Below are 23,307 nucleotides of genomic sequence, written 5' to 3' on the forward strand. Positions count from 1 at the left end.
TCTTTCTACTTAGCTTGTGTTGAATGTACAGTAAAAAAGATAAAGCCTTACCAATCTTTCTCCATGTACATTCATTCATTTCTGAAATGAACTGTGGTTCAAAGAAGGAAATTGCAGTGGAGGAGACTCTAAATTCCTCTGAGAGAAGAAAAGTGTATCTTAGAATGTCTCTGAAAGGGAACTTTATGTTTTTTTATCTTACAAAGTTCCTCTCTTTTTTTCACTAGTTATTTTTTGTGGGGACAATGAGAGGCAGCTTGCATTTTCATTTGGGTTCATCTCGCTCTGCACTGGACTGTATTCACATGGTGAACAGCAGTGTTGCAGCCATGAGATCTCATAGTGTCTGTAGTATAACCTCAGCTTGGAGGCTAGATATATAGGTTTCCTGCACATTAGGCCATAGAAAACAAACTCTGGAGGCCTTTTATGGGAACAATAAGCGAAAAAAGCATTTGTTAAGCTTGCCCCTAGAGGCAAAGATTTAAGAGAGCAAAGCTGTGGTGTCCCTCCCCTGCACAGTCCTGCTGCCAACACATCTGGCAGCACTGGCAGCCTGACTGTCCCAGCTACCTGTGGCCTTCCCATGTGCTCTGGCTCTATCTTGGCTGCTTCACCAGGGGGACTTAATGATTTGTAAGGCCACATGGTCCTTGCGGTGGCTATAAAGTTCTGTTTGTTCTCAAGGCTTTTGCCACCTCTTCATAGATACAAACGGGGTAAAGGAAGAACTGTGATTTTGAGTCAGCTATTTTTCAGTCAGACAGTGTTACAACCCAAGCCTTAAGACAACAAGAGAAACAGCAGATAAGATAGGCTCCAAGATTATGTTTATTCAGATGATAAAAAATTGCTCATTCTTGTGTTATCATGAAAAAATTTTGTTAGTGTCCTGATGTCATAGTATAGTATAAAAATAGTGCAATCAACTGAGTAATTTTCACAGATTTTTAATTCCTGTTCAGTTCTTAATTGGCTTTATAGCCAAATAACTTCTACATAAGCTTTAAGAGTGCTGTTGTGCCCATCAAATCATATTACTTATGCAACAGATACTACCTTCAGGGCTCCCAAAGTATGACTGACCATGCAAGATTTGTGCTGCAAACAGTAATTCCAGATGACAGTATTCCCTTGGTTCCTGTATGTATGGGAGGGAATTGCAAGAGCAGAGGTCATTATCATCACATGTTATTACCTAACTGGGTAAAACAAAAGTATGTTTTGCTTTGCTTCTAACCTGTGGGAGAAACATGTTCTTTGGAGCATTACACTGTTGTATTTCAGGGATATCTTAGACTGAAAGGATATATTTAAAATGAGTTTTACATGTAGCTTTTGAAAGCATGAATTGAAAAGCAAGTTGTGAGGTTTTATCCATTATTAATTCGTCAAAACAGACATGACCAACAAAATCATTTGTCAAGCTCTAGGGAAAATTCAGTTACACTGTGAGACTTTCTCCATAAAGACTTATGGTATAAACACCAAGAAAGAAATCTTTCTTTGTCACCATTCAATCCAGAGAAGTCTCTTTACAACTGAGCACTCTCTAGTACTTCAGATGAAGAGAGTAATTTGGTCACTTTAGCTCCAGATGTATGAAGAGGTGACTGCCAGTACTGCAAATATGTCAACAACCTGGGGAAATTTCAGAGCACAGCAGCAACTGAATAATTAAAAGACTTGAAGGTGCTGAGTCAGTGAGTTGTGTGAAAAGGTCCAAGATACAGGATACATTTAGCCCAGCCAAACTGGAGACTAATGGTTGCTATAAACATAAGCCTAAGATATTTAGAGGCTGAGCAGACAGTGCTAAGTATGGGACTCTTTGGGTGCAGAATTTTGAGTAATGATTTATTATTAAGCAAGGGAAAAATTAAGCTGATGATCAAAGAAAATTTCCCTAAGAATAAGCTCCCAAAGAATAAGCTCCGCAAAGTAATAGAAACTCCATTGCTTAATAATTTGAGACTATACTGACTGAAGCATTAGGAACTGTACTGCTGCAACAAGCTTGCCTTGGCACAGCAAGGAATATACAATTTGCTAAACTCATGGCTTTCTCTGTTTCCTAGCAAACCAAGAAAAGCATGTTCCCAGACTGCCTTTGCCTTACTGTAGTTAGTAACTGGAACCATAAGTCACCAGATGATACTTGTTGTCCCTCTTACCACCTGTCACCCACACAGATGCCCAAGCATACACCAAAAGTCTATTTATATCCAATTGAAAGAATTATATGGAGAAATGAAAAATAATAAATGATATAATAAAATACTAGTTTTATTATACAGAAAGTTTATTTTATGAGATTTTGAAAGCATTATAAGCTCCTGTAAACTGTACATGAATTAGCAACAGAGTTCCACCCTGTAGTGCTATAAAGTCTATCTTCAGGAAGATATGAAAAAAGAATATGTGTGCTTGTGTTTTCCTGTTTCAAAGGTCCCATCCAATCTGACCAGAGATTATTGGGTTACTATTAAAAATAGTATTTTTATTTGATATGTAGCATTATTTATATCCTAAAGTACAGGAGTTTTCTAAATGAAATTTCTGGCAGAATAATATTGCTTCATTGTGAGTTTCTGAATCCTAGAGAAGATCTACAGGCAGAAGTTTTAATAATACTTTTAAAAAGTGAGCGGAGAGTTTTAAAAATTAGATATCATTTTCAAAAATAATTTAAGGAATATGATGTCATAGTATGCTGTGTGGCCTTACAAATTCTTGACTATTGGGCTGTAAAGTGAAATGACTGACTAGGAGGGATTGCACAAAGCATCATTAGATGGCTCATGTATCAATAGCTAATCTCTAAAATGAAATCTACTGAGAATATCAGAACAGCACTTCATTACCACCGTACAATCTGTATGGAGGCTTAAAATGAATTCAGTTTCAGATGCTTAAAAGTTAAAAAGTACTTAATTACAAACCAGAAGGATAGTATTTGGAATCTAATTTGAATAGCTTTTTGTATTATCAGTCATACAATAAACCAGTAAGTATTTCTAAATTTGATTAAAACAGAATGAGCTATATCTAACTCCACTCAGTTCTCATGTCACCCAGACTTCTGTGTTAGGCCTGGCCAGCACTATAATTTGGATAAAAGCTGCTTTCAGCAACTTGAGGGGAGGCAGGAGACCAAGCCCTTTGGAGATCACTGCCAGCTTTTGTCTTAACTGAGTAGATTTAGTTTTGGCTTCATCTTACTGGCTGGTAAGATAAACCCCTGGACGTGTTTGTTTTTCTTAAACTGCTGCTTTCTTTTTGGGGGAATTAAGAATGACTTCAGCTTATTCCTGGCTGCTTATGGGTGCTCTCAAGGGCTACTGACAATTTTGGTCAAACTAAAATTATCTTAGTATTTAAAAACATATATATATATCTTTGTTAAGTGTCAGTGTTCTTAATCAAGATATGTTTTTTCTGAGACATGATCAGAAATTTCAAAGGCTTTTTTCATCCTTTGCCTCACTTTTTTCATGAGAGATGTAGCATCTTTTCACTGTAATGGATAAAATTAACCACTGCTGTTTAATACATGTTATGCTTGTCAAAAATAAGCACATATGGAGTGAAACCTTTTTCTTATTGAAATGAATAGCAAATCTCTGACTGTCATTTGTGTAGTCGAACTTTTATGTGTTTTTTGAAGAGTAACAGAGCAATGGTAAAATCAGGACATTTTAATAGGAAGTTTGACTACTGAAAGATCAGTTTTTCAGAAAACATATTAGCTGCAGCTTTAAAACTTAAGATAGCAGTAACTTAAAATCCTGCCTCATTTTATGTCCTTATTTTATAGGGAATTCTCTCCAAAATAACAAATATAAATATTGCTGTGACATCATCACAGCCTTTTAATATAATGACTAGATACACTTTAATAATTTAATAATATTTAATAATAATTTTTTAAAAATAATTATTTAATTAAATATCAAGTAAAAATAGTTCAGTGTATTGACTTACACAAAGCACATGTTATTTATTTATTTTTATTTCTTTATTAAATAGATCTTGATCTATGAATTCCTTAACTTTTTTCTCCCATACTATATTGTTGCAGCTGCCTTACAGAGGGGCAGGAAAACTTGCTAAGAGGATATGTTGTGTTGAACCTTTTTGCATGTGAACTATGGTGTCTCTGTTGCTGTGAAATAGGCAAATTCTGTTATTCTTCATACCGCAGTTCTTAAAACCTCTTTTTTTTTGGTTGAAAATTTATGGTTAAAGCCTTGAACCTTCTTTAATTTATAAATGTAAGTCAGTGTTTTTCATAGGTACTTTTCATTAGATATGCCCATGTTTTCATTGAAAAATGCATAATTTTGAATGTTTTGATAGATGCTGATATTTATATTTGCTATTTTAACTTGTGTTGATGATTTTAAAATAGCATTTAAACCCTAAAACTCTACAATGCATATAGACTCAATTATTTTAGTGCTTATGTCTTGACTAACTTCATATTTAATTTTATTTCTTAGGAATTTGCTGCACTGACAAAAGAATTAAATGCATGTAGGGAGCAGCTGCTTGAAAAAGAGGAGGAGATTTCAGAACTGAAAGCTGAAAGAAACAACACAAGAGTAAGTATACAGAAGACCTTTTATGGATATCATGTATGCATAAAGCAGAAGGAATGCACTTATGTATATATATTTAGGTCTTCTTGAATAAATATTAAAGAAGACGACAAAATCCCAGTCTTTCAGTAAGTACATCAGACTTGTAAGGATCTAAGTACTAAGATGTATCTACCACGCCATACTCCTGCAGGAAAGTGAGTAGTTGTTTTCGCAAGATATATTAGCAGATAAAATAGCAGATTTTGTATGTAACGTCATAAGTACATTCAGTTTAAGTGGTTTCTAAAACAAGGGGCTCATGAAGTCTTCCAGCGCCCCAGGGTTTGCATAAATAGCCTGCACATATTTTCCTCTTTTATCAAGTCAAAAGCCAGGGTACCACAGACCCACCTTCCACTTGTGCCTTGGATATGATCTGAATGAGGGTGGGATCAAGACTGCAGGGTGAATCACAGTGAGTCTGCTGTTTAGTCAGTTAGTTAGTTAGTTAATTAGATGCAGCCATGGTGATCCTTGAAGTAAATGTCATTTGCCTTTCAACTGAGTGAGGACAAGATTCCACCTTTGAATTTGCTACGTTCTACTTTGATCAAAAGATGCTATTACGGTTTGGGAACAAGAACCTGTGATGATACCTTCTGAAAATTGTGAGACAGTGTGCAGAATAGTTTTCAAAATAAAATAAATTGCACATAGAGGTGCCTGGTGCGAAGGCAGAAGTGATCAAGGAATGGAAGAGAACAAAGGAGGCATTATGGGCTGTGGAATGGGGTGAGAAAAGAGATGGAGTGGCCCAGTCCAGACAGAGGTTGGGCTGGAAATGGACATGCAGAATAGATCTCAGAGAGTTTGACCACCAAGGGTGTTTTCTCATATGCATGTTTCCTTTTTCAGTGTTCTGGGTAACTCTTCCCGTTTTCCTTCTCCCCCTAAACTCAAAGCACTTCAGTTGCTCAAATAACATCATTCTGTGGTTAGCTAATTAGCTTTCTGAAGAAAATCTAACAATGTACATGACAGAAAAACTGAAAGGGGGTCTTTCCCTCTCCTTTCATCATAGAAAGCCAAGGTACCATAGACTTCAGAAATCCAAAGAAGGAAATACGATACAGATCCCTACAAGGAGATGAAGCTGCCTCATCTACCTACATGCTAGCTCGCAGGAGCAAGAAGGGATAATCATAAAAATGAATGATTAGTGTGATGTTTCCCCATTAATGTGATGCAGAACATAGAACAGACCTGCTTTTTCTCCCATGAATCTTATACATTCTTAAACACTCCAGAATGGCATATTTTCCTACAAAAATAATGTTAATGGGTGGAGAAGCACTTAGAGATTACACTGCATTCTTGAGGTTTAGAAAGCCATCTCAACTACAAATCTGAAGTTTTCTATAGCTGCTTAAAAATTACCAGTAACTGCTATATATACCAATTATCATAGTGTTTAAAGAAAACTTAGGAAAGTCAATTAAAACCATTTATGTAGAATAAAGAATACTTTGTGTTTATTTCCAGTGCAAACTTTTGGAGACACAGAGATGCAGTTAAGGTACATGCTCAGACAATTTTATCTATTGAGTAATCTACATAAACCCATTCCTCCACTGAACTAAGGTAAACAGGACATATCTCCATTTGCCTTTCTTTATATAAAAAAAACACCATATATACTAAATTTATAATGTCATCTCACTTTTTGTAAGTTCTTCATAAATACGCATATAACTCTATCTAGCACAATGCTTTGTTCATTTCAATACTAAGCCCACTGAATACCAAGGCCAGGTTGGTATATTAAAACTGCAGCATACTGATACCTACTGTGGATCAGATATAATAAACAGATTGGAGTAGGAGAAATCCAAGACAGCCTAATAGTCAATGATAGTCACTTATCAAAAGACTGAGATGAAAAAAGGGTCAACTACAAGTCATCACCTAAGTCTGATTGAGCTCTGTCATAGGCATCTTCTTTGCAAACCAAGAAACTTAAAGATCAGCCACTTTTATGTTTCTTATGTTATGTAAAAGAAAAATTGTTAAGAGATTTCCAGGAGAATTAATACCAAGGAATGAAAGTTATAGTGTGTGATGACCTTGCTGGAAGTCCTCACAGCTAAAATTAATAAATTCTACCAGTGTGTCTTGAGAATGCGGAAGGAGCTAGACATTGGAGGTGAAAAGATTTAGGCTACAAAATATATAGTTTGAAGGAATGCAACAATAATCACTAGGGGAAAATATTAGTGGTGTTAGTCCAAACATTAGTGGGGAAGGAGAGGGAAAAAAATTGGAGACATGTCCTGTAGCATTAAGTTATACCCCCATCAGGTCATGTGTATGTTCTTGCCAGGCTCTCAGTTGCCAGAGTCCCCTCTGATAATCATGCTGTCTTCTATAGGTTCCTGTACACTTTATTTATAGGGAAATATGAACAGATAAGATACAAGGCTGCTGTGTTCAGAGTACAAGCTCAATGACATGCTAGTGATGAGACTTCCAGCAATGTTCCTTGACAAGGCATTGCCTATAAAGATGCACTTTTGCAAAATGAGATTTATGTTCAGTTACTAATAGTTACTAATATGAAACAGCTTTAATACTTTGTCATAAAAAGCTCTCCCAAAAATTTTCTGATATTTAAACAAAGATTCTAATAAAGTAATAATATTTGGAGGACCACTGATATACTTTGGTACTGAGGAAATGAAATGTCTTTTCTATCATCTAGAGTCCAACTAATACTTTCTGCTTTCCATCCATCCCACTAGTGTTCACACTTGATCCTGCTCTAGCTTGGTTAGGCTAGCACGGCTTCCCTGCCTTCCCAAGACACTCTCTTGCATAGCCATATGTGGTAGAACTACTCAGTAGAACCACTTTTTTCCAAAGTAACCCTTCCTACTACTTTTAAGTAAAGAAACTTCATTCTAAATTCTGAGAGTCTTATTTTTATACTTTTTAATCCAACTTTTTATCTCCCTGGGTTACAGCATAAAGATACTGTTTGCATTATCTACTGCTTCAATCTGAAGATCACCAAGAAGAAGTAAAACTGGCAAGTCTGTCAAGTTCTGAGTAGACATTCCCAACTATCTCTCCCCTTCCAACCACCTTCTACATTTTCAGTTATGCCTAGCTAGTAGTTTTTTCTTTATTCTAGACCCACATCCATGTGTTTCTTTGTTTCTTGGCAACAACCTGGTACAGTTTTTGCCACTTTCCACAGGAAACACACACCTCCTGATTTCCCACTCTATGCCAAGATGCAGCGCCAGACCGTGACATTAAAACATATCAGAGAGAGAACGTGCTGGAATTACATTCTTTAGGACCCAGAAACTCCCAAGCCTCAGTCAAAATACTAGGGTTTAAACCTTGCTCCAAACTTAAATCTGTGAGTTCTGACTCGACCTTCCTACCAATATCTTAAGCGAAGGCCCTTAATGAACTTTTCCTGTTGATTATGTATTTGCCTATGATAATTTGCTTTTTCTCATATATTACAAAAGAAAAATTTTCATGTGAAGAATTTAGTTGGCAACTTAACCTGTCAATACATGAGGCAAAATAGAAATGCAGAGCATGTGCGTGTGTATTGATTGGTGCAGCATTGCTGACAGGAAGACAAACAGGTTCCCTCTGTAAAATCATTGCACATGAGACTGAAAACATATGCAAAGAGATCTTTATAGGAACTGTTACAGTTATTTCTCTGGATATAAGTGTATTTCAAAAAGAATAATCACCCTATAGCATGTAGAAAGATATAGAATCTTTTCTGAAGCTGGAACTTAGATCAGTGCAATCTAGCATATTATTTAATGGAAATGGTAACATAACACCAGTTTAAATTAAAAGTGAAAGTTATTTTTGTGCCAATCTGTATTCTTTAAAAGTAGAGAAAGTTCATAGGATTTAGTTATTAAATCACAATTAGATTACGAGGAAATTTGGGGGTTGATTTGGTGACTGAAACAAAAATTCTTTTAAAATACTTATATGGATGATCTGGTTGTATTTTTTTTCACGACGACAAAAAATCAAACACCTCTGTATACATTTTGTATATAGCTTAAAATGTTACTTTAAACTGCTCTGAAATATTTTACTGCAAGCATTTTTAGGAACAGGAAAAATGAAACCCAGTGTTCCTGAATAAAATAGCAGTAATAAAGACAGTGTCGTCATCTTTCTTTTATTCAATACCTCAGGAGCTGAAGCACTTAAAGGGAATGTGGCTAACCTAGATTTGATTTTATTCACCTTTTATTGTCTCAATTTGTTGATGAATGGTCTATGAAACTTCTTCAGTTAGCCACTGCAGTCTCATAACATTCATAGACCATAATTTTACCCTTCAATTTTATGATTAAATTGCCATTTTATTCTGTTACAAAACTCTAAGAATATCTGTGAAATTATACTTTCTACTCCTTTTTTAGCTCATTTTCTTAGGGATCCTTTTGATTACATTGTTTTAAGAGGTGTTGAAACTAAATCAGGCACTCTATTTTCTTTATTAAACATGATGAGGGGAGTTCTTATAGTCTGAAAGCATCAGACTCATGAAAATAAGTATAACTGTATCCTAAAAGTCTGTAAACGCAAAGTCATTATTTCACTAATGTAAATAACAGTAATTTACATTAAAAATTATGTTAAAATTACATAATTTTTGCCTCAATATTATGCTCTATTTTATGTACTCCCATGTATTTTCTTTCAAAATAAGAGCTTTTGTCATATAGCACAGTAACAATAGATTATAGTATTCAATACCTGTATTTTCAGACACCGTATAAGCTAATAGTTATTATATTTATATTCATTATTCTAATGAAAATCTTTATTGCTATCACTTTCTATCATTATCCTGATGATTACCTTTTCTTTTCTACTTCTACTTTACCTATATTTTTTCATTCAGATTTTAGGTTCCCACTGCTTTCTCTTCTGTTTTGCATGTACAAATAGACAGACACAGGACATGAACTGCAGTTAGGCTGCAACTTTATTTTTCTCACTTCTAACTATTTAAGGTTGCCCCAGTTGATCATTGGTGCAAATTGGCTCCCATCAGTGTTGTGCAAGTGCTGAAGAAAAGCATATGACTGGTTTTAGAGATAATCTGCAACCTCATATCTGTTTATATTTTACCTGTCATCTTTGCTTGCACCAGAGATGGAGATTCACTGAACAGTGTGCACTCTAAACATAGACTGAAGGGAAATTCAATTTTGCCTGTGCTGGTGGGAAGTTTTAAGCTGGGCCTGGAAAGAGCATTGCCTTCTCCATGGGTTGCCCTGTTCCTCTAGGGAATCCCTTAAGCTAATTCTGGCTCATTTCAGCAAATCCCTTTTCTTCTATATTCTTTTTTCCCTATATTTCACTGTCTGTTCCTCTTCTCTCCATCACCCTCTCCTGATTCTTTCCTTCCTCCATTTATTACCCTGTCATGATCTTTTTTTTTTTTTTTGCAAAATAGCTTGTTGCAAATAAAGAGAGTAAAGATAAAATATTTTACATTAATTAAAATCCAGGTCCTGTCATAACACAAACTCTAATGAGTTGCATTAATTTCAACTACTGAATCACCATCCCTAAAAAAGAATGTTTTTAACTTTTTTCATTTTTCATAGGTGAATGCCTGTCCATGTGGTAATGATAGTAGAAGATAATATAGTGGTTGGCAAATGACACTGCTATCCTACGCACGTGTAGTTTACATTGCTAAATTTTACTTTGTATTTCTATTTCACAGAAGTCAATCACTTGCAAAAGTGCTTTGGAAGTGATTTGAGAAACAGAGGAAGCTGGGTATATTCTAAATTTTTTTCCATGTGGATTGTGTTCTAATTAACATTTTTAAATGATTCATTCCTTCACAAAATATATAGTAGAGAAATTTTCAGTTTTTAAATACTGATTTTTAAATATTCCTTATGCTCATGGAGAGTCTGAGGAAACCTTCATCCAATTTAGCTAAGATACAACTATCAGCAATTCATTTGGGGGATGCTAAAATTTTTTCAGCATGAAAGTAAAATTTGGCTGTCAGATTATTTCATAAATCATTGGCAAGTTTGTTTGGCAGTAGGAAGAGCGTAGCAATGACCTGACGTTATGCTTGGGTGATTCTGTCCGGCTTGTTGCTGTTGATCTTGATCTTCTTTTCTCTGCAGCCTGCCGGTCCCTGTGAGTGCTCTGTGACTGTAGCGGCTTAACATGGCGTGAGGGAGCAGAAAATGCTCAGCAGCACACGCTGTTTACTAATGCCAGTGCTTAACTGCAACATGCAAAAATACCTAAAGCTGTTCCTAACAAATTTTTGTAATATAAATCAAATACTAACATTTCTACAATATCATTTTGATATGACATCTTGTGGTGTTCTTCTCACAAATACCTGGGGTAGTAATTTGTGAAGTTCATAGAGGAGAAAGTCCTCAACATGCTCACAAGGCAGATATTGTGATTTCCTTCAGGTGTTTAACTTAAACGTTGCCTGGACACAGCAGTATCTTCAATGTCAATTTTATGTATTTTTATGTCCTTTCTCCCATCGTTGTAGTAGCTGAATGCTTCACAGTTCTGTAAGTGTAGTTACATTTGCCATTCTCAGGGAAGTAGGGAAGATCTATTACCCTTTTTTAATACCTTTGTAATTGAGGTAAAGATGGGTAAAATAGCAGTATCAATTCTGTAGAGTAGGGAGCAAGGATGTGACGTTCGGTGTTCAGTCCCAGTCAAGGGTTCTAATGCATGGATTGTTCTTCCCCCTCTCAGCACGGTGAGGAATAATGTGGCGCTGGGAAAGCTGGTTAGTAATATGGTCTGGTCAGCTAACACGGCTTTGCCAATAAGCATTAATCTTTTTATTTTGTAATTTGTAAAGAAATAGAGTTGACTTTTGTTCAAAGGCAAAAATAAAGCATTGCTATTAGCCAGAAAACTGTCATCGTGCCTTCTTGAGCAATCTTAGGGCTGATGGTAAGGAAAATTCTGGTCTTCAGGGGGTTATTTCCAGAAAAATGAACATGTGTTATCTGAGTAGCTTGGGTGAATAAGAATAATAAGAAAAAGCAGGGAGTGTTAACAAGTAATGCAGTAATTCCCCATGGGCACCTCGACACTTTGCCGTGATGTCAGCTCATCTTTCCTTTTCCAGTAATATAGGCAATTCAATGTTTTATGCTTGAAGATTTATTTAACAACCACTATGAAATATATGCTGACTTTTAAATATGTTTTTGTCACCTCTAAAATGGTAATTTTACATTAAGGTCTAAAATTGCTTTTGTGTGCATATTCAATGGGTACATTTCTTTTGATTCAGTTTTATACATTATGCATATTTCTAACATGATAGTAACTTAAGCTAAAGATAAATATTTTATCTGCTAATGTACAATGGACTAGGGTGCTGTAGTATTCATCCCACAGAGTAAACTCCTCCACATTCACCCCATTAGAAATGCTGAGTTCCCACCACTCTACTGTCTTCTTGTACTTGGAAACCTTATTTAACAAAAGTTTTTTCTCCACCACTCTTTTCAGTCTCCATTCTTCCTTCTCATAAGAAGATTCTTATCTTTCTTCTGTCCATGCTGTTTTCCAATTCACTGTGAAGATCTTTTGTCTACCCCAACTCAAAACAAGGTGCTGGATGTACTTTGTTTTTTCCTGTGTTCCTTATTTTTCTCTGTTCTATAGGTTCTGTGTAATTCCTTCTGCCCTGAAAGTTTTTTCCACGTCAGGAATTTCGTATTGCCATCCTTTTTCTCCCTGATTTTTCAGATTTTCTCATTTTCCTTTCCAGCTAGAACTCATATACAGGGTCTCAGGATTTTCCTTTCCTATCATCACAGTGTTGGGAAGATAAGCTGTCAAAGGTGGCAGGGTATCAAATATAAATTTGCCCAGTGGTGGGGCAAAAATTAGTTACCAAGATTTTGTTATTCTGGACTGTTTTAATGAGTGTCAGTGTGAGCTGCAGACAGTCACAGATTTGCAGAAGGTAGAAGGTATGACCATGCTAATAGTTAACAGTGGTTCAACATTTTCCTTTTTTTCCCCCCAATTTTCCAAGTAATTAATAGCATTTTGACTAGGTTTGGACTGTTTCTGAAATAGGTGTGATGCATTGAAAAGTTACTGCATAGACAGATGAGTCAGACTCTGACAGGAGCAGCCACCAAGTAGGAACGACAGTTGCAAAATGTAGGTCCACGGCCTGGGGTTCGAGTCACAGTCTGGCTACCCTGGGGCTCCAAAGTGGGGCAGAGCCTGGCTGCTGGCAGAAGGAAATGTTGCAGTAGCACAGTCCTTCAGGAGGGAGGGGACAGACATAGCATTAGAAATCAACTAGAACTTTCTTTCCTCCAGTAATCTCCATGGCCTAGGAAAAGACATGAAGATATATGAATGTAGACCCTAATTCAGAAATTCCTGGTAGCACTTAACGGTGCTGATATGTGCTTTAAGTGCTGATGTGAACAGAAATACTCCGTAAATATTTAGAGGCTGTTCCGATCTAACCTGAAGCACAAGCTTACCACATTCCAGTATCAGGTTCGTGATGCTTCTATCATGAACAGGCCGCTTCACACCTGCCTATTGCTTCAGACTGCCTCAAATTATTAAAAATCCTTCAACATCTGCCTTCAGCCATACAGGGATCAGAAGACAAAGTTCATGTGTCTTCATGCTCATTTGCTCTTGATAAATTTGGTCCATCACTTGAATTCAAAAATGACAAAAATACATTCCTCCTTTCTTCAGCTGCATGGGGTCATTACAATTCTTAATGTATTAACATTGTTTGCATATGTGTTCACTATTTTTTTCTGAATAATGGAATTATTGTAAACTATTAACCAGGTGCAAATCCAGATACAGGAACCATGACTGAAGCATAGATAACATTAAACCCAAGTCATTCCTAGTTTAATAGCTATATATTACAATTACAATGTGATTACAGTCTGGTTTTGCTCTTCCATGTCTTTTAATTCATGTAACAACAAAGATCATTATGTGGCTGAGAATAACTATGCATTAAAGATAAATATATCTCTTTTCTAATAGTATCTATATTAAGAACCATATCAAAGAAGCAATGATAAATAATTATCTATGTAACCTTCAAATTTCCGGTTCAGTGATTTAGATATAATTGTGTGTTGTAATTACAATACATTTATCATGCACTATGAATTTAGCTACCCTGTTTTAGCCTTACAGCTAACCAGTGCTCATGTGTGTTCAGACACTAAGAACAGCAATGATGGTCATATAAAAGTATAGATAAATGGTATATTTTCTAAGATATTATTTCAGTATTTCCTTAAGCTACTTACAGTAATAATGCAAAATAATTATCATATATAAAATGTTACTTACAATTGCCTAAAAAATGCTGCTTATGGACCTTTTTGTCTTCCATCATGTTGTAATACAACAGAGACATTAGAGAACATGCTAGTGACAAACACCATTAGCCAGGGCATTTAGAATAAATACTGTCTTAAAATTTTAATGAAATTTTCTGTTTATTTTTACATCCAATGTTAAGTGACTTCCAGTATAAATAAAAAATATATTACAGTTAGGCTGAATAAATTATAAACTACTTCAGCATTTTTACATAATGTTTTAGACTGGTTTTGTTTGTTATTTGGCTGTTAATGCTAATCAATTACTATGACAAATAATATTGTAAATATGTATTTAATTTAGTTAAATAGTGACTCTGTGCCGAGTGATTTTTTGTTCTCACTGTTCATAGCAGAGTTTTAAATGAAACAATGAGTACATTTCCTATTTTTCTACTTATTCCATCTGATTTAGAATCATGAAATGTTGGCAGCAATTCCAGCAGTCTCTCCCATAGCAAGTTTGCCAAGAGCATTGCCGTTTGGTCCTGTGCGCTTTGTAGTTAGAATTTCCATGGCATTTAGGTGCACACAAATTAATAACTTTTTATATTAAATCCAATAGCTGTTACTGGAGCATTTGGAGTGCCTTGTCTCAAGACACGAAAGGTCACTGAGGATGACAGTGGTGAAACGGCAAGCACAGTCTCCCTCAGGAGTTTCCAGTGAAGTTGAGGTCCTCAAAGCCCTGAAATCTCTGTTTGAGCATCACAAGGCTTTGGATGAAAAGGTACAGTATGGAAAAAAGCTTACCAAATACACTCTTACATTTGTTTTATTGTGCCTCGCGATGCGACAGAGCAATAGTATTGTTAATTTCCTTTTTGGAATATGTCCTGTACTTACAGCAATTATACACATCCAAAGACATCCTTAAGAAAGCATGACCAATAGCTCTAATACACTTCATGTCACTATAGCTATCATTTGTAGTCAATAGTATTGACTGTTGTAAAACAATTTCATGCGAGTCTCACCCCTACCAGACATACTCCTCTTATTTAACACTAAGTAAACATGACACCATAGGGTTTATTATCTCTGCTGTATGTTTTTTTAAGTAAGTTATTGCTGAGAAAATATAGGTATCTCAAATTTCAATATCTTATCCACAAACTGAGAGTAAAAAGGCAGAATGAGATAGCATTCCCAACTACATAGAAGAACTTGCCTCTTCAAAATTTTTACAACTTATAGAAATATTGTTATTAGAGGAAAACCTCCTAAGTTTCAGACATTTTTCAGCATTTACTACATAAGCGCATCATTTCCTGTAAGAGTATAGTAACCTAAAATGAGTAAAATCTTTCATTATCAGAAGTAATGGAAGGCTTGCAGAACCAAGATGAGAAACACTGATGATGTTAACTGAGTCTGGTTATGCCGATTGAGGGGATCTTTGCACTGCATTCCCCATGTGTCCAGTGCTGGAAAAACTATTTAGTGTGAATATAACTCAGTATGACTATGAGGAATCACCTTGAGCATTGCCTTATATGAATTCAGAAAGCCATTTAAGTCTAGAAACAGTATACTCAAAAGATACTGTATCTGAATTGGAAAGTGCTTCGAAACTACACATGGGGAGCACCTGAGAATCACTGCTCACCAGCAACATGCCTAGTTCCTTGTGGGGTCTGTCTTGGCTCATTTGCTTGGGCTCAGCACTGCAGCTGAATTGTGTCTGGGTCTCATATGGTTGGGTAAGCAGGAGAGACATCTTGTGCACCACAGCATTGGGAGCTGTGCACTACACAGTTGACCTGCGCTTTATAGAACCAGTTCAGTGGTCTCATGGTAATACATTTAACTTTTTCTTTTTCAGAAATATACTCAGAAAGTTGACTATATTTAAGGAGCTGTTATTAAAAAAAGCAGCTTTATGAATAGAGCAGTTGCAGTTATATAATAGTATTCATTTTTCATTGCTAATAAAGTTGAGGAACACTATAGATTATAACTTATACAGGATTTAACTATCAGGTTCAAGGTTAAATGAATTTAAATAACTTTAAGAAATGCCAAGTTTGAACTTATATTTTGCGAATAGGTATAAGTGAATATGTTCTATTCAGTTATGCATCATGAAAGCACACTTAAAGGAAGTTTAGAAAAGGAATACAGTGGCTTTTAGCTGCTGTTAACAGTTTGGTTTTATAAGGTTTTGGCTGCCATTATGACTAATCCTGTATTATTAAAAATATCTTATGAGGATTAATAGGGTTTATGGTTTGAGCCTTGATCTTTTATTCAACATTTTAAAGACTGATAAAACTATAAAGAGTAGGGGCTCTCATGCTTTATACTTTTTGACAGTTTGTTGGATAAATATAAGAAATCATGAGAACGAATCTTTAAATAGATTCTGATTACTAAGCAGTAATGTGCTTTTTAGATATCTTCTTTTGCAAAGGTTTTATTCTACTATGCAGTTTATTTTACATCTCAGGTTGAAGATTACCATACAGAATCAGGTTGGAGTTAAATATAATATTTCCACCTACGTTTCTGAAAATTATATTTTCTATTTTTTTACATAACAGATTAGAATCAGTAATCAGCTCATTTAAAAATTTTGGCATAACACAGGTATACATCAAATGTGTGTACAGGGTCTCTGTCCCAGTGGTAACAATAATTATCAGTGTAGAAAAATTAGCCGTGTGCCATCATTTTAGTAGATTTGTATAATTTTAACTTAACTCATACTTTCATTATAAAACATTCCAAGGGTAATTGAGGAAACAGTTTACTAAATATTTTTAAACTAATTTGTTTTAAACTAGGGCCCATTATTTTCAGGTACAAATCATGTATAAAATTATATGTTCATGTTATAATATTTCTCAATAGAAAGACTGGAGCCAAGATGTTTTATATACCATCTGGATACCTGATGATATAATGCTACCACATTATACCACATATTGTCAGCATTATCGGGATTTTTACTCAAAAATGATGGAAGTAAGAAGGACTGCAGACACCCAAATGTGCAAATAAACTTTTATGGTATATGAGTCATCTGTTCTGTACTTTCTTTGACAGAAAAATTGTACAGCATATATTTTAGATGTGTTTCATTGCCTTCAGAAATAAGATATGATTCCGCCTATCAAAACCAGTTGAAGTTATTCAGAGAATAGTAGAATAATGTAGGTTGGGCCTCTTGGAGGACATCTGGCCCAACCTCCTGCTCAAAGCAGGGCGAACTATTTCAGATTGTTCAGGACCCTGTCCAGTCAAGTTCTGAATATCCCCAGGGAGAAAACTTAGTCCGGTGTTTGCCTATCTTCATTGTAATTTTTCTTTCTTAATACCTAGTTGGAATTTTCCTTCTTGAGACTTGCAGCTGTTCCCTCTTGTCCTACCACTGTGTATCTCCAAAAAAAATCTGGCTCCATCTACTCCACACCCTCCCATCAGGTGGCTGTAGACAGCAATAAAGTCTGCCAGCTCTCTCAGCCTCTCCTCGGATGCCATGCGCTTTAGTCCATGTGACCATCTTGGTAGGCCTCTGCTGAACTCACTCCAGTCTGTCAGGGTCTTTCTTGTACCGGGAAGCCCAAAACCAGACACGGTACTCCAGATGCAGTCTTACAAGTGTTGAGCAGAGGGGAATAATCATTTCTCTCAACCCACTGGCTGCACTTTTGCTAATGTAGCCCCATAGGTGCCTGGCCTTCTTCACCACAAGGGCACACTCATGTTCAACTTGCTGTTCACAACATCCCCCAGATCTTTTCTGCAAAGCTGCCTTCTCCTTGGTCAGTCCCCAGCCCATCCTCTATCTCTGTTTACTTCAGGAGGTTTCTGTCAGCCCATTTCTCCAGCCTGTCAAGGTCACTCAGAATAGGAGCGTTGCCTCCAGCATATAGACCACTCTGCCCAATTTGGTATAGACCACAAACTTGCTGAGAGTACACTCTACCCCATCATCTAGATCATTAATAAAGTCATAAAGCAATATCAGTCTCCGTATCCACTCCTAAGCAGCACCACTAGTAATCAGAAGGCAGTTGGACTTTGTGTCACTGCTCACAAATCTCTGGGGCTGGGAGTCCAGCCAATTTTCCACTCTCTTTATAATCTATTTATTCAATCTGTATTTCACCAATTTCTCTATAGTGATAAATGGAAGATCTTGCAGAAAGCCGTGCTAAAGTCAAGGTAAACAACATCCCCCCTGCTCTTCCCTTATCCATGAAGCAAATCATCTCATCACACAAGGCAATAAGGTTAGCCAGATGCCATTTGCCTTTGGCAAATCCATGCTGGCTGTTCCCAGTCACCTTCTTGTCCTTTATGCGTCTGGAAATGGCTTCTGGAGGAAGGTAATTTCCATGACCTTCCCAGCACTGAGCAGCCAGCAGTTCCCTGGATCCTCCTACCTGCCTTTCTTGATGATGGATGTGACATTTGCTTTTTCCAAGTCATCAGGAACCTCCCCTGACTTCCATGACCTGTCAAAGATGATAGAGAAGGGTCTCACTATGACATTGACCAAGTCTCTCAGCATCCTTGGATGCAGCCAGTGTGTTCCCTTGGACTTGTGAATGTCTGATTTGCTTGTGTCCTACCTTCCTCTACTGTGGTAATGCTTCACTCCCACAGGCTCTGCTGCTACTCTCAGGGACCTGGAAGGCCTGAGGGCAGACCTGACCAGTAAACACTGAAGCAAATGATATGATATGTGATATGACACATGCAACACGATATATTTTCTTTTGATGTTACAGGAAGGTAAATCTGCCCCATCAGAAAATATACTCTAAAAGGAAGTAGGTTAATGGATGAAGAGTAAAGAAAACTGTCAGATGTGTATTGAAAATGTATCCTGACCATTTGCAAATTAATGTTGGAAACTTTTCTTTTTTGTTTTTTCTTCACAGACAATGTTGACTTGAAATCAGTAACTTAGCCATTACACCCTTGAAAAAGTGTAACAAGATCTTTTCATAAGAATGTTAGCCTTAGTATCTTTACAAAAGTCCTGGGCAAATGTTTACAGTCTTCCTAAATGCAAATTTTCATTTTTGGTCTCTTCTTTCATGTTCTCACTTCCTATACTAAAACATTTTGAGGTGTTGTAACAGGCTGTACTACAGACCTTAATTGGTGGTTCAAGGATTACTATGTATACAGTACAATAATTCCAAAAAAAACATACTCACTACTGTAACAAAAGGCAATGAAAAATACAAAATGGTGTGCAAGATGTAAGATGTATGTAAAACATATCAATTTAGGATTCTTCTTTCCAGGGAGGCCTGTTTCAATATCAGGAGTACCAGAAGTGATGCCTTAACTTTTTTCAAGAAGGCTATTGCCTTACAGGAAGGCTGAACTTTGCCTTTAGCTTTCATCCAAAAGATAGAATAGCATACAGAAACTATGGCCATGATTGCATTAATCAGAGAAAGCATGACTGTTGCTGAGAATTATTTCAGTGTCTGACAGCTCCTTCAGGATCTCTTCACTCCCTGTAGAATAAAAGTTTTCTTGAGCTTCCCACACTAGAAAGCAGATCCTGTTTGGCTGAACTCAATACATATCCCAAGGAATAGTGGGCAGTAAGAATATGCTGTTATTCTACCATTATCCACATGAGATCCTAAAAATATTATACAGCAGTCTTCATAGACTGTTCTTTTGTAATTGCAGTGTATTTTGTGATAATTTTCACTTAGGACATGGGGATAATGAAAGAGTTAATTTAGTTTTTAAACATTTACTATTTTATGTGTATCTGGAAGTAATCTCATCATATTTCCTCGGCCAAGTGAGTCCGTGGCACAACAAACGGAAATGATACTGCATAAAATGAATATTACTGTTTAGAAATTTTATTTGACAGAAACTGTACACGTTTTTGAACATCTTTATATATCTAATTCTGCTAAAATTTGTAAATCTTTAACTTTTAGAAATCTGAAAACACAGGACATCATTGGCAATTCTGCTGCCAGTTCTAGATTTTCTTGGTGCTCTAAGGTATAAAATATCCTCAGTTAGCATAGGAAGCCATAGAAAAAGTCCTAGAATAGCCAATCTAGTTAATAAAATATATTTTATATAATTTCTCACCAGTTAATCACCCCTGACCACCTTAATATTTGAGGACTCAAAGACTTCTGTTATGGCTGCTAAGTAGCTGATATGTAGCTGTTTTGTTTTATTTCATGCAGTAAAAGATGTACAAATAATGTAAGACAGCACTATAGGGTATTTTGGGATATATATGGATAGCAAATGAAGAATTGGTTTACTAGACATCATCAGTACTGAATATAAAATAGAAGCTCAAATTAACTTCATGGTTCAGTTAGACACTTAGCATAGAATAGGCGAGGAAGAACACTTTCCTTCTATGCAATTCAGGAAGCAGAAAAACTGGAAAAATGGTCATTTTATTTAAACCATTCTGTAGCTTTACTTGCCTTCTAACATCTGTCTGAACATGTTTCTTTTCCTGCAACCTTTTTTTCTACCTTAACTTAAACTTTTCATTCAACTTTTAAAAGGGGCATTTAAAAAAAAGAAACCATTTTAAGCAACTTCTCCTCCAAACCCTCTTTTGGAGATTTGTTAAGGAAAATAGTCCAGCTGATCTTCACAGAGAAAAGCAGCTACCAAGTTTTATCATCCTAGCTGAGATTCAAAAATGCTGGTTCTCTTAAAATTAATTCATGGCAGAAAAGTCTATCTGACTATTCTCGCAAATAAAAACAACTAATTCATGTTGACATTATCACTATCATTTTTATTCATAAGCAGGTAGCTAAGAGAGCTTTTATTCACTAGACTATTCATGAAAAAGTGCTTCAATTCTGGCATGTACAAGTATTTTTGAAAGCTCTTTGTGGGCTGAGTATCTGGAGAGAAAGAATAAAGAATTTGACAGCAGAGAAAAAAGTGAGATGCAGTTGCTAGGAGACAGGGAAAGATGGGTGATATCTTGCACTGACAGCACTGCTAACATGAGATCAACTGTGTGACATTTCAAGACAATATGGATGCATTTAAAAGCCAATGGAATATCCGTTCACCTGGGCACGTGTTGGATACACCAAGTAACAAGGAGAGAGCAAACCTTTTTTGCTGTATCTGTGTCAACATAACAGAAATCCGTCCTTTAAAAATGCAAGTTACACCATGTTCTGGTAGATCAGATGACATCTGATTATTTGTCCTTGACTTCATGAAACTTTATTTAGTAAAGCCCCAGAAATATATTGTTGAAGTACCATATGAAATTTAGGTAGCACATCATTCTGAAGTGATAAACACTGTCTCACTAAGATTGTGGTTACTTCTATGAACTATATTTACTCATTCACTGTCTTTGAATTCCAGAAAGGAGAAAGCAATGTAAAATATTAATCATTTATCTATATTCATCATATGAAAAATAGAATGATTGGATAAGAAAATTTTGCAGTTGTACCTGCTCCTTTGTCTCTTAACAAGAGAGTGATCCTGGAAAAACAGTCTTTCCTGCCTGTCAGAAATCAGGATAGTTCCCTTTGTTTTGTTTACTTTAACATAAATTTGAAGAGGGAATCCGATACAAAATTTATTGCAGTACATTTGTTTAGGACTTTACAGAGCCTTTGGCTGTCGTCCCATATTTAGATTCAAAGGTTATTTATTATGACTTACAAGGCTCAGGCAAGCATTAATGCAATTACTGTCTGGTAAATGTAGCTCACAGTAAAATCTTTCTTCAAAGTGTATATACTGCATACCTCAGTATGCCGTTTGCAGTCTGTATTCTTTTGTTGAATGTGAATGACCAAACCCGAAATTTTTATTCAGCTTCTGTGTCCTTCCTCAAGTCTGTTTTGAAATCACTTGAAGACTAAGAAAGAAATTTACCTTAACTTAAGAAATAAAGTTACCATTTCAATATGTATGCTATTTACAATAAGACAGCAATATGATCTCTGGGCTATAAACCAGAGCAGAATTGTCCTTCAAATAAAAGCACCAATGTAGCACTTTTTCTCTCTTTCACTGGTAGCATCAGAGCATCAGAGATGTCCCCCACCTTCAACAACCACAACGTAAGGTGGTTGAACAGGAGGTATTAGTTGCGACACTTCCAGCATCACCATGGTGAACGTGAACCTGAATTAGCTGTTCACTGCTGACATAAAGGGTCAAAAGAAAAGACTTCTGTGCCAAGGCAGAGTTGCTCTCTGTTCTTTTTGCAAACCTGAAATGCTGAGGATAAAAGGGCCATCAGACTGCAACTTTGGGATAGGTAGTTGTAAAAAAAAAGGCAATGCATTAACTGTGTACATACAGAGGAAGAATCTGAAGGGAAGGGAAGGGGAAATTTCTAACAGTCACCCTGTTTTGCACTGATACTGCTCTGTGTTATTACTGACAATAGGCCAAGAATGAAAACTTGGATTTGTTAAGGAAAAAAAAAGAGAGGAACCTCATGAAGTTCAACAAAGGCAAGTGCAGGCTCCTGCACCTGGGGAGGACTAACCCCCTGCACCAGTACGGGTTGGGGGTTGACCTGCTGGAAAGCAGCTCTGCGGAGAAGGACCTGGGAGTGCTGGTGGACACCAAGTTAAGCATGAGGCAGCAATGTGCCCTTGTGGCGAAGAAGGCCAATGGTATCCTGGGCTGCATCAGGAAGAGTGTTGCCAGCAGGTCGAGGGAGGTGATCCTCCCCCTCTACTCAGCCCTGGTGAGGCCACATCTGGAGTACTGCGTCCAGTTCTGGGCTCCCCAGTACAAGAGGGATGTGGCACTACTGGAGCAAGTCCAGCGAAGGGCTGCAAAGATGATTACGGGACTGGAGCATCTCTCTTATGAGGAAAGGCTGAGAGAGCTGGGCCTGTTTAGCCTGGAGAAGAGAAGGCTGAGAGGAGATCTTATCAACGTGTACAAGTATCTGAAGGGAGGGTGTTGAGAGGATGGGACCAGACTCTTTTCAGTGGTGCCGAGCGACAGGACACGAGGCAACGGGCACAAACTGAAACACAGACGCTTCCATCTGAACATGAGGATTTGACTATAATAGCTTGATATTCGGAATGATGATGTTAATCCCATTTTTCTAGTGTCATGTAAAACATATGTCCCTCCTAAATTTTCCTTGAAACAACTGCCTATTATTTCTGAGGAGTGTTGTCTTCAGGCTTTAAAATGTCCATATAAAACCCGCTCGGATTCAGTTCTACAGTGCCACAGTGTATAAAGTTTAACAATATTTTTTGTGCATCCAGTTCCCAGTGGAGCTG

General features: G+C 36.6%; 1 protein-coding gene across 1 annotated transcript in view; it reads left to right on the plus strand.

Annotated features, from left to right (window-relative positions):
• Nucleotides 1-23,307, plus strand: part of PPFIA2 (PTPRF interacting protein alpha 2) — a 363,489-nt gene that overhangs the window by 207,432 nt on the left and 132,750 nt on the right. Inside the window, exons 5-6 of the mRNA XM_067312975.1 lie at nt 4,503-4,604; nt 14,613-14,777. Coding sequence (XP_067169076.1) covers nt 4,503-4,604; nt 14,613-14,777 — 267 coding nt within the window. The remainder of the gene's footprint in view (nt 1-4,502; nt 4,605-14,612; nt 14,778-23,307) is intronic.

The sequence above is a fragment of the Apteryx mantelli genome, chromosome 1 (assembly GCF_036417845.1).
Source record: "Apteryx mantelli isolate bAptMan1 chromosome 1, bAptMan1.hap1, whole genome shotgun sequence".
Classification (NCBI taxonomy): Eukaryota; Metazoa; Chordata; class Aves; order Apterygiformes; family Apterygidae; genus Apteryx; species Apteryx mantelli.